This window comes from Gymnoscopelus braueri (genome assembly GCF_963280865.1).
Source record: "Gymnoscopelus braueri genome assembly, chromosome: 22".
In the NCBI taxonomy this organism is placed as follows: Eukaryota; Metazoa; Chordata; class Actinopteri; order Myctophiformes; family Myctophidae; genus Gymnoscopelus; species Gymnoscopelus braueri.
The window spans coordinates 8252368-8265240 of record NC_137624.1 but is presented as its reverse complement, the minus strand read 5'-3'; the positions used below and the strand labels follow the sequence as shown (position 1 = coordinate 8265240).

The 12873-nt window shown below is 42.0% G+C and overlaps 2 protein-coding genes across 2 annotated transcripts in view; one reads left to right on the top strand and one right to left on the bottom strand.

Moving 5' to 3' along the window:
• cwc27 (CWC27 spliceosome associated cyclophilin) overlaps nt 1-4337 on the bottom strand; it is a 55613-nt gene extending 51276 nt beyond the window's left edge. Inside the window, exons 1-4 of the mRNA XM_080419532.1 lie at nt 4143-4337; nt 1670-1766; nt 1092-1204; nt 476-619 (exon numbers count right to left, since the gene is read on the bottom strand). Coding sequence (XP_080275658.1) covers nt 476-619; nt 1092-1204; nt 1670-1766; nt 4143-4184 — 396 coding nt within the window. The 5' untranslated portion in view covers nt 4185-4337. The remainder of the gene's footprint in view (nt 1-475; nt 620-1091; nt 1205-1669; nt 1767-4142) is intronic.
• An 813-nt stretch (nt 4338-5150) lies between these two features.
• On the top strand, nt 5151-12066 carry ppwd1 (peptidylprolyl isomerase domain and WD repeat containing 1). Its single transcript, XM_080420519.1, has 11 exons — nt 5151-5312; nt 6214-6316; nt 6510-6613; nt 6730-6850; nt 7379-7826; nt 8338-8528; nt 8880-9069; nt 9494-9675; nt 10385-10466; nt 10823-11005; nt 11831-12066. Exons 1-11 carry the CDS (start codon nt 5162-5164, stop codon nt 11972-11974), a joined length of 1899 nt encoding a protein of 632 aa, XP_080276645.1. The 5' UTR covers nt 5151-5161; the 3' UTR covers nt 11975-12066.
• The last annotated feature ends 807 nt before the right edge of the window (nt 12067-12873 follow it).

Below are 12873 nucleotides of genomic sequence, written 5' to 3'. Positions count from 1 at the left end.
AATATTTCGGAAATAATATCAAAGAAAGATCTCCAGTATTCCGTCAGGCTTGGGCATGACCAAAACATATGAGTCAGATCGGCTGGTGCCTGAGAGCATCTGTCACAGGCATCAGAGAGATCTGGGTATATTCTCGATAATCTAGCTTTGCTATAATGTATCCTATGAAGTACTTTGAATTGGATGAGACATAGTCTCGCACAAGAAGAGGCTGAGTTAATAGTTTTTAATGTGGCGTCCCCAACTTTCATTGTCTTAAGCAAGGAAATACTTCGTTTTGCTGTTACTTTTGGGTCAATTTATTTATTTATTTATTAAATAGCCATGTAATAAGCGGGATGATTGACGGGTCGCTGGTCATTATTAATAATGACCGGCGACCCATCAATTATCACTTGCATGGACTGCTTAAGTTAAGAGTTTCTTAGTTGTTTATAATAGCATTATGAAGACACACACCAAATGTTCTTTTTACCTTGCCAAATACGGTGTGTTTATTGTTGAGCTCATCCGCACGCCCCAACGTGAAGAAAAACTGACTCCCGTTGTCGTGAGGCCCTGAATTCGCCATGGCGACCAGTCCTCTCCGGTTGAAACGCAGTCTGGAGTGAAATTCATCCTGAAAGCGGGAGCAAAGGAAGTCACCCACAGTACAATCAAGTCAATCAAGAATCTGACATATCGTCTCTGTCGGATGGAAACCTCATACGTCCAAAAGTTACTTTTCAGGATTCAAATTCAAAAGTAGCAGATCGCTTTGCGCAGCGTTTCGATTTTGTAGATCTGCTACTTTTGATGCTTTTGTGTGACGCTGTAGTATGATAAAGTAGGGCGTTAATTTAAACACAAAAAGTTAGAATATGTAGATAGGAGGATTCTGCCGGACAGCGACGATATGCATAATGGTTCTCAACAGGACCGGGACAGCGGTTCCGGTAGGAGACACAAAGAGTCTCCTTTGTGTCTCCTACCGGAACCGCTGCCTACCGGTCCGCAAAACAAAAAAATATCCATGAATTCAAGTCTCTGTGGGGTGACTACTTATAGACTCCATTTTGGCAGGGAAATACAGTACAGTATAGGAGACAGACCTTGAAGGGCCGACCGTAGATAGACTCGCCACCGCTCCCCGTCCCAGAGGGGTCCCCCCCCTGAACGATGAACTCAGGCACCACGCGGTGGAACAAGGTGCCATCGTAGTAACCTGGACAAAATGACAACATTAAACCCGATTAGTCGTACGGCGGTGTCTGGGGCCAAAAAAAAGATATTTAGATGGATACAGTATATCAGCAACCGCAAACTATTGTACAAATCTATGGCAAATTCATTCAAACTGATTAACCCATTTAGACCTGAGGCCGATTTTAACTACCGTAACCCTATATACTTCGTTGACCTGGGGTCCCCCAGGGGTCTATACTAAGCCTCCTCCATTTTTCCCTCAACGCCAAATCTCTTTGCCAGAAATTCGATCGAACAAGCTCATGTGGTGTCGTGTTGTGACACGTCATGAGCTTGTAGATCTGCTATTTTCAATGAATCTTTGCCTATTTTCACCACATTTTTCCTATTGTGACATAATTGTCCAGAATAGGGATGCTAGGCTTCATGTGGTCAACAATTAGTTCTGGTTCTGCCTGGAGCCTCAGCCAATGAGTCATTTTACCTTCCATACACAGCTGCACAAAGTTCCTGCATGCTTTGGGAGCCTCCTTGGACCACAACTCGATGTCAATGTCACCTGCTGACGTCTTCAGCAGAACCTACGGAACGTTCAGAGCAAAATTACAATGTTTTTCTCTACATTTTCCTTAATGTCTTTCTGTTATACTTATAATGTACTGTTAACGAGCAGATTGTTTTTATGTCCTGTCAAAATGTTTAGGTTATTCAACATTCAACAAGATCATGCCATGATTTCAGACAAACTTAAAGGGGTAGTTCACCCCCCAAATAACTTTTTTTCTATTGATTACTCACCCCATGGAGCCTTGAATTCATGGATATTTTTTTGTTTTTGTCGCATTCCTTCCTTTATTATTTGATTATAATAAATTTAGCCCCATTGATTCCGGTAGGAGACACAAATGCATTTGTGTCTCCTACCGGAATCAATGGGGACACATTTATTATAATCAAATTATTGGCTTAGGAATGTGACAAAAACAAAAAAATATCTATGAATTCAAGGCTCCAGATGGTCAGTAATCAATAGAAAAAAAGTTATTTTGGGGGTGAACTACCCCTTTAACTTAACCAAACTTAGGCTAATAATAATACAACAAACATACATAGGCTACCATAATCTTTAACCGTACATTTAAATGCGACATTTTGACACACAAAACATGATCTAGTTCATATTATACAGTATATCCAACCTATTCTGTAGAGTGACAATCCGTAAAGGTGTCTGTAGATATCGTTTTTGCATGTACTACGTTATTCAAAATGCTCTCAGTGAGAGCCTCTCACTGAACACACTGACACACACTTTGCACTTGATACACTTTCCAGTACTTTCTAGTTAGGAACCAAATGGACCCTTGTATATCTGTAACTCAGAGTTTACGAATGGACCCGTTTGTACACACTCCGAGTTATAGGGGCCTGTGGATTCATTCATACCAGGGGGACCTTGACATTAAAACATTTGAGAATCACTGCTTTATACATTGTACTTGTATAATACCCTGTGTGTTATATGGTTTATTATATAGCGTTAGTCTGGTGGAGCGTGTCAAACCAATATTTCACACACATACAGGTACAGTACTTGTATGAGCGTGACAAATGCATCTCTTGAATCTTGATGCAACCTCATATCAAGAGGGAAAACGTCTTGACTAGCTAACCCAACATGAAAACCAATGGGTACACCAACTATATAAAATGAGATATTTTATTTTAAATGCTTACGTTCTATGCTAACTTAAAGGCATATTATGCGGTGTGTTTCCATAACAAAACAATACACCCGACCGTCCTTTCTCTCTATGCCAGCAGTTATCAGCCTTAACACATTGCCCTCTGACTGTATGTTGGTGTTTACACTGTTTGCTTTGGTTGCCCAAAAACATCCCTGTCTGCTAAAAAAATAACCGTGAAAACACAGAAATACAGTGAGAGGGCAATGTGTTTCTGCAGGTAAACACCACCACACTACTCCAGTGGCTGAGGACTGCTGGCATAGAAATATGATTTATTGCTTTGATATGTAAACACAGGGAAAAGTTACATGTTATAGTGTTCATCACTTCCAAAGTCACTTGTTTATCCTGTACCCTCCTGTATGAGCTCTCTCCTGATTTGAAAATGTATATTCTGTTTACTAAAGAGTTGGAGAGACAAATTAAGGAGACCCCTGTTACTGAACCAACACTATAGTCTATCTATCTATACCAATGATAAGAATAGAGATATTTTACATAACACCACCCAATTTATTCCCAGTCAAATTGTATAGTCTGCCTTTTAGGCAGTGGTGGGAAAAGTACTCAAATGTTCTACTGAAGTAAAAGTATCAATACTGCAATGTAGAAATACTCTGCTACAAGTAAAAGTCTGGAATAAAAAATGGACTTGAGTAAAAGTACAAAAGTATTGGCATTAAATGTACTTGAAGTAACACAAGTAGGAAGTACTTATTGTGCAGAATCTTTTGAAAATAGCAGATCTACAAGCTCACGCATTGTGAGCTTTGTGTATAGAGCAGTGGTTCTCAAAGTGGGGTCCGTGGGTGGGGGTCCCCAGCAAAATGTGTTAATATAGCATCACAATAATTTTAACCACTTCAACCTTTTATACTTTGGCTATTTAAAAAAATGTAGATCTACAAGCTCATAGCGCAGCACTTGGTGCCGCGCTATGAGCTTAATCTGCCTTTTTTTTATCGTGAAGATTTGTGCAAACCTTTGAATGTACATTTTTTAAAGCGAACATTTGTAACTCAAATCGTATTGCTTCTGGGGGGTCCCTGGAACAAAATATTTGAGATGGGGGTCCGCGGCCAAATACAGATCATTTTGGGGGTCCTTGTCCTTGACATGAAACAGTTTGAGATGAAACAGTTTGAGATGAAACAGTTTGAGCACCATGATGAAGAGATCATCTGTTTTTGTTGTTATATTCGCGCTCACCTTGCCATTAGTAGGGGGCTCTTGAATGTAGATGTTACTCATTCTTCCGATGTGCAGTCAGCAGAGGACAATAAGCACGTTTACACCGGCTGGTACTTACAACGCGACTATAGAGTCAGATAGATTATGGATCAAAACGATAACACTTTAATATCAACAACTATAAACACTTCACTTGATCTCACGATTTCACTACAGTCCCCACACAGCCATGTTGGAGACACCCACACGTGAGGGTATTGTTTACTTCCAATAAATGGGGGGATACTTCGAGGGACCCTTTTTTACGTGTGTCATCAATTCCAGCCATACCAGTTGGGTGTGGATGTTTGCAATTAAAAACGTGTATATGGGTTGTTTATTTAGACAATGGTCGGTTAAAAAGCAAATATATTGGCGTCAAACACTATCGCTTTGACGCGAACTCCCCTGTTTTGTTGGTTTGGCTCAGGTGTTGCGTTATAATCCATCCCTGTAGAAACAACACCCGCCAGACCCTATTGGGCCGGCGGCTACCAAATCTGGAGTTGACGCTACTAGACTTTGGATAACTTCACTTTGAATGTTGTGGATCCTGCCTAGAACGGACACGGAAACGGCCCGCATGCGTGTGTATGTGTGTGTGGAAAGTACCGGATATAGTAGGCGGGATTTAAACCGGATCTGAGCACCAAGTAAACTGAAACCAGGATAGCCAGGGAGACGCGTTACACTATTTAACTTAATAAAAGACATATAATACAATTTTCAATTGGGAAGGTGTGTTGATTCCACAGTTCGACTCGTTTAGTGTTCTTATTTTATTAGAAGTTATTTGCCACACAGCCGTAGTAAAAGAAAAAAGAAAGAAAGAACAAGCCCGGGGTCTAGTGCCGAAAATAGCCAATCTACAAGCTCACCACGTCTTGCGGTGCGACGCGTGGTGAGTTTGTAGATCGGCTATTTTCGCCTGCGCGCCACCGGAAGTAGGGTGGCCCGGAAAGAGACGACCGGGTAGTTCCAGCAGTTCGACAACAACCATGGCGGCGGAGGGAAGCAATGTGGAGTTGAAGCGCAAACTGGACGCAGATGATGATGAGACAGAACAACCCGGAGAGCAGGAAGGAGAAGATGGAGAAGAATGGGTCGGACCCATGCCGAGCGAGGCTACACACACCAAGAAGAGAAAAGGTCAGGATCGTGGTTGGTTTTCCCATTCTGTGTGTTAGTGTTGAGACTTCCCTGGGAACTTCTGATGAAGACTATGATCAACTGTGGGCTGTGGCCGTGTTCTACTTTCTTTACTGTCAAAGCAATAACATCTGTAAAACGTCATCTTCAGTTTGGTAGCCCCGATCAAAGCCTAGTGCCAGGGGAAGATGTTGGACTTATTGGCTTCAGGCAGTACTACTTTTATGCCAGTAGATGTCGTGTCCTACTCCTATCTACCCGACATCAGGTTCTGAATGTATCAATGGAATAGTCGGGAGAGACCGCCTCTAACCACTTCAGTTTAGATGTGCTAGTTGTTTTCCTTGTTTCTATTGTCCGAACCACAACACAAAATGGTACACGATGCATTAATACCCACCCTGTTAATGATGGGGTACAGTTTCTGCAAATCATATAGATCTAGCTTAATCTGGATTTCCATGATTCAATTTATACAGTGAATCTAGCCCCAAGCAACTCTTAGATCCTATTTTTAATATCGAATCTATAGTTGCAAAATCAACCCTTGACAGCCCATACATCCAAACAGAAAAGTCCTATCTGATAGTATTAAACAACGTTATTCCCGTTTTGATATGTGTCCATCTTTGTAACTCAAAAACCGTCTTGGAGGGTTCTGCTTAAGCTATCCTGTGCTCTTGTGGTCCTGACTCCTGGCTGTACATTGTTCTGAAGCCATTTAACAAAACGTGTTAAGATGAAAACCTTTAGCATGTTTCAAAAATAAAGGGCCAGCACACCTTTTTTCAAAATGCTTTCTCTTCGTCAAAAGTAAGGAGCAGTGTTTCGATTTGAGCTTTCTTTGAGCGATCTATTGAGTGCATGTCTGACATTTTGTTGTGTTGTTGTCTGTCCTCAGTGTTGGAATACGAGCGTGTCTATTTGGACAATCTGCCGTCAGCTGCCATGTATGAGCGAAGCTACATGCACAGAGACGTTATCACATACATTGTTTGTTCCAAGTAAGTTTTAATCCTTATAATGTTTCCACAAGTCAAGGAAACTATTTTACTACTAGCCTGTAGTTGTTCCATACTCACTAGTTGTTTGATTAAATCAGTGATATTCCCAGTTCGGTGCACCATCACTCTGACTTTCTCCTTTTCCTCCAGACTTTGTGTTATCTGATGAAAAGTTTATCTTTCCCCTTCTTAGGACAGACTTCGTCATCACAGCCAGTCAGGATGGCCACGTCAAGTTCTGGAAGAAGAGAGAAGACCAGGGAATAGAGTTTGTGAAACACTTTCGCAGCCATCTTGGTATGAATGACATTTCTTGGGGAGACGGACACCGTCTGTCATAATATTTCTCAAGTAATATTTGTCAATTAGCTCAAACCAGGAATCTCAATCTGTGCGCCTTTGACTTTCTGCAGGTGTGATAGAGTGCATTGCTGTCAGTTCTGAGGGGGCCATTTTCTGCTCCGTTGGTGATGACCAGGCCATGAAAGTTTTTGACGTTGTCAACTTTGACATGATCAATATGCTGAAGTTGGGGTATGTGTGCACTCATGTTTTACATGTAACAGTCAAAGATGGTGTGCATAAATTGCGGCTGTGCAATTAATCACAATGGACTTACAACCGCAATATGATCTGCTGCAATTTCCTGAATGCCAAGAGGCTGTTTTTGATTTTGATAAAGATGTTGTTTAAAATAAGTCATTTGAACTACAAGTCAGGTTACATGTCAGAGAATCTATCATCATACTCAAACTGACCAAAACATAAGCAGCATATTTTTTTTTGGGGGGGGGGGCTTTTTATGCCTATTGATAGTGAACAGTAGACTGACAGGAGATGGGGAGTGACACGCAGCAAAGGTCATCGGGATCGGGAGTCAAACCCGCGACACGCTGGATTGGAAGCCTAGGTGCCCGGACCGCTACACTAGCCGCCCGGGCCAGCAGCATTTTTTATTAATATCATGTAGCCAACATGAATATTTGATATATAATAAGCTCTCTTTGCTCAAGCACTGACAACTATTTGACAGTATGACATTATCTGTTTGTCACTGTGCAGCTTCCATCCAGGCCAGTGTGAATGGATATACAACCCAGGGGATGCTATCTACACTGTAGCCTGCTCCGAAAAATCTACAGGGAAGATCTTCGTCTATGACGGACGGGGAGGCAACGAGCCGCTACACACCATTGACAAGATGCATTCTTCGCCACTGTCCCAGATCCGCCTGAATCCCAAATTTAGGGTCATCGTCTCTGCTGACAAATCGGGAATGCTGGAATACTGGACTGGCTTCAAAAACGAATTCAAGTTCCCCAAGTATGTTCAGTGGGAGTACAAAACGGACACAGACTTGTACGAATTTGCGAAAAACAAAACCTATCCCACCAGCCTGGTGTTCTCCCCTGATGGCAAGAAAATGGCCACCATCGCGTCTGACCGGAAAGTCAGGATCTTCCGTTTCCTGACTGGGAAACTGATGAGGGTCTTTGATGAATCATTGACGGTAAGTTCTAGTTGGTCGGTCGTCCTGTGGAAAGTGTGTAATGCCTGATTTTATACTTGGTTGCTCACCAACCCCTCCTGTGCACAGAAAATGGCAGATCTACAAGCTCAGCTTTCTGGTGGGTGACACCGGGCACGCAACCAAGTATAAGTCACCCTGACGCTTTGTGCACTGACAAATATGCAAACCAGGCCCGATCTCTTTCATTAGCTGTCCTACCTTTGGCTGGGTGGGAAATTACGTGGTATTTGATTGGGCCATAGAACCCCCAGTCCCCACTCCCAAAAGGAGAGGGGACTGTGGACCAAATTATATTATTATAGCTAGCCCATTAACGTTAGCCCATTGACGTCATTGTCTGCCATATATTGTCAAGTGAAATCGCAGCGATTGGGCATGGTTTGTGCATTTTGTCAGGCCGAAAGGCATACACGTGTCTGCAACACTACTTGCGTGGGTAATTCATTGCACCTGAATTGACGCTTCTCACACCTGATGTGTTTGGTGTCAGATGTTCACAGAGCTTCAGCAGATGAGGCAGCAGCTGCCCGATATGGAGTTTGGGAGGCGAATGGCTGTGGAGAGAGAACTGGAGAAGATCGACGGCATCCGCTTGACAAACATCATCTTTGATGAGACCGGACACTTTGTCCTCTACGGGACAATGCTTGGCATCAAGGTTATAAACGTGGAAACCAACAGGTATGTTTTCAAGTGGTCCTGGTAATGCTTATTTTGTACTCCGTTGTGCTATGGTGTTGCTCGCCAAAAATAGCTAATCTGTGAGCTTGTAGATCTGCTATTTTTGACTTGCGACATCGTTGTACAACGAAGTATAAATCAGGCTTAACATGTAGGCTCTTTGGCTTATCGTTATTGCTTAAATTGAAAAACTATTTTCAATTTGTTTGAGAAAAATTCTAAATTCTATGAACCCTATATTTGAAATGATCAGACTTCCTTGAATATCTTAAGTATATGTAAAAACAGTGTGTAATTGTGTAATTCACCTCAAATATGACTAAACCTTTCCCTCCTCATCTGCCATGTAAGGTGTGTGCGGGTTCTAGGAAAAATGGAGAACATCCGTGTGGTCAAGCTCAGCCTGTTCCAAGGCATTGCAAAGGTCTCCCAAGTGGCGCCCACCATTGAGATGAAGGCGTCCGACAACCCTGCCTTACAGAGCGGGGTGCCCGATCCCACCATCTTCTGCACTGCGTTCAAGAAGAACCGATTTTACAACGTGAGATGGCGTGACATTCTAGTCAAACAAAATAACGAATAGAAAAGAATTAGTTGATAGAAGTAATCAATTTGGAAAAATTATCGATTTCAATAAAATTATCAATTTTTGGGGGGAAATGGAAATTTAATTTTAAAATCTTTAAAAAAAATTGCAGATCTACAGGCTGACAATGCATCACGATGCGCTGTGAGCTTGTAGAACAGCTATTTTTGTTGACACCATTGTACAACAAACTGGGCTTACTCGATTTATGAAAAACCAGTTACAATATATTCGTGGTGATTCATCATTGATATATACAAAGTGTAAAGCATCTATAAAAAATTCTGTTCCATGTATATAAAAGTTTTGTGACACATACAGTATATTATTCATATTATATTATGCATACATTCACTCTTTTATCATCCATCATTTCCAGTTCTCCAAGAGGGAGCCAGAGGATACAAAGAGTGCAGACTCTGACAGAGACATCTTCAATGAGAAGCCCTCTAAAGAAGAGGTGATGGCTGCCACCCAGGCTGAGGGCCCCAAGAGAGTGTCTGACAGTGCCATCATCCATACCACCATGGGAGACATCCACATCAAACTCTTCCCTGTTGAGTACGTCTCTCCCTGCCCCCCCCCCCCCATGACTCTGATGTAGTGCTGCAACTATCCATGATCTGCTTAGCCATTATTCTATTAATTACTTTTTCGGACGCCAAACGATTCAAATTTCGTTTTTTATGATTGACTGGTTTATGAGTGGTTCTCAAACTTTTTCATGTCAAGGACCCCCAAATTGATATGTATTTGGCCACAGACAACCATCTGAAAAGGGTTTGCCAGGGACTCCAAGAAGAGAAGATTTATCAAAATTATCCAAACTTTTCCAAACATTTTTGATATTTTTGAATAGACAACGTATAAATGGATAAAAAGGTTAAAATGACTTATGGTATATTAACTACTTTTGCTGGGGACCCCACTTTGAGAACCACTGGACTAAATCGTTTAATCTGATTACCGTAACCACTTAAGCCCTATTTTATACATTGTCATACAACTGTCACCCAAAAATAGCGAACATAGCAGCTCACAATGCGCCACATGGCGTTGGGGAGCTTGGCTCGGCTAGTTTTACTATTTCTTTCCCTCCAAATTGATCATTTTATTTAAATCAATGTTATATCTTTTTTTGTTCGATTAAACTATTGCACCACCATTACGATGAAAGTCCTCCATGCGATTGTTGATTTCCGTCCAGGTTATTCTGTGTCATTTGTATGTTAAGATGTTTATTCAGATGATCTTTTCAATGTTTCACCAGATGCCCCAAAACGGTGGAGAACTTCTGTGTTCACAGCAGGAATGGTTACTTCAACGGTCACATATTCCACAGAGTTATCAAGGTAAGTTCTCTGTTGTATCATTTCAGACACTGTACTTGATACTCTGAGGTTGAGGTTTTGATGCTACTCAGTCAAGGGCTATATATATCGTTGCTGTCGGGCAGAAACCTCTTATCTCTTACCTCTTATTTTATTCAATTTCTTATATATAGTTAGTGGTGTGATGAATCTTTTTCATGCATTTGCTTATCTAAATGTAATGCCTTAACTCCTACAATTCCAAGTGCTTGTCAGGGTGGGGGGGGGGGGGTCCCCAGTTCAAATATGATTATTTTGGGGGGTCACGGCCTGAAAAGGTTGAGAACCACTGTCTTAACCTGACTGATTGTTTATCTTCTGGTCTTCCTGATGAACAGGGCTTCATGATCCAGACGGGGGACCCCACAGGCACAGGCATGGGAGGAGAGAGTATCTGGGGAGGCGAGTTTGAGGATGAGTTCCACTCTACACTGAGACACGACCGACCCTACACACTCAGCATGGCCAACGGAGGCCCTGGAACCAACGGGTCACAGTTCTTCGTCACCGTCGTACCAACTGTAAGTTGGGTCATTAGGGCTTAGTGTTTATTGTTCTTTCTTTTTCTTTTCTTTTTTTTACAAATTTAGAGTAGCCAAAAAGAAACAACCCCCTTTTTCTCCCCAATGTATCGTTATGCCAATTAATTCCTGCCCACACACATTTGTGTGTTGTCACTGCTGTTGTATCCCACTGACTCACCTGCCAGTGAGGAGCCCCCACCGGGAGGACGTAGAGCCTTCGTCCTACTCCCCCTACTGCCCAACACTGCCCGCTGACAGGCGCCGCCCCCAGCCCGTAGGAGTGCGTGCTGTGCCAATTATCACCCTCCCTGCCTGGCTTCCCTCCCCCAAACACGGGCCAATTGTGTTTGTGTAGACGCTCGACAAAGCCCGTTGCACCGCAGTGGATTCGAACCCACAACCTCTGTGGTGGTGGGCAGCTACTTAACCACTGCGCCAGCCGAGCGCCCGCTTAGAGTTTATTCTACCAATTATTTCTCCCCTTAAATAATACCAATTGGTATTTTATTTCATATAATGTTTAGCGTTGATTAGTCACCTTTACAACAAGGTATAACTTTTTTTCTGCTACTTTCGATTTTTTTTTTAAGGTTTCGACATGTATTGAAAAATGTCACCTATGACATACCCAAAATGTTACAAAAATTGCTGTGTGTGTGTGTGCGTGTGCGTGCGTGCGAAAAGCAGCTTTTTTTGTGCCCTTTTTGTCTTCATCAACAAAAATAATGAATAATGCATTGTGTGTGTGAGTGTGAAAAGCAGCTTTTTTGTGCCATTTTTGTCGTCTTCATCAACATGTGCTCTTGTACTATACCTCCTCAGCCCTGGCTGGACAACAAGCACACAGTGTTTGGAAGGAGTGCTAAAGGCATGGAGGTGGTCCAGAGGATCTCCAACGTCAAAGTCAACCCCAAGACAGACAAACCCTACGAGGACATCAGCATCATCAACATTACCGTCAAATGATCCTTTCAGTCGTATCAGTTTCCTTGCCATCCTGTCCCTTTTTGTTAACTTTTTTTTTTAACTGAATAAAGTCTTTTAAATGTAAAGTTTCAGTCATAGTCAGTGTGACATCAATCGTGTCTTTTTTTAAATGACTGAATCGTCTTTTAAATGTAAAGTTTCAATCATAGTCATAGTGACATCAATGAGTATCACCAATATGCGGACCCTCGGCGATAGAGCCAGTGTGGCAGCCTCCTGTCCTCTGGAACTCTCTCCATTGGACTCTTTCCAGTCCGCACTCAAGAGACGCTTCTCCACTCAGGCTTTCTGGCAATTAGTTTGTTTATTTTTATTAATGTAAAGTGTCCTTGGGTTTTTCAAAGGTGTTATTATTATCCAGATTTAGACCTTTATTGATCTCACGGGGGGAAATCAGTCGCCAAGAGGCAGAACGGTAGTTAGTTACAGATACAGAGCAGCAATACAAAGGTAAGAAATAACATACCAGAAGCACCATCAATAGGTGTGCCAATGTGCAAGCATGGCCATACTGATTGCTTCATAAATGACTAATAAGAATACCTGATAGTATAGATTTGGATTTGTAAATATCTCATGGTATACTGTATAGGTATTACTTAACCATTAAGCAGCTTTTGTGAAAAACCATCCCTGTCTACACGCCCATTAATTGTATTGACTGCAGCTGCGTTGCTTACATCACAGCGTACTAATGGTCAGCCTGCCATGTTTTACCGTTATGTAGTTTTTATCCTGTACAGGAATATAAACTACAAAAAAGACCTAGGTTTTTTAGTCCCACAGATATAGATATCAATCTTTTTTAACAGGGGTTATGTTATGCCATGGATACAGGCTATAGGATGTACAGTGCTCGAAGTGGGGAAAAAAGATCA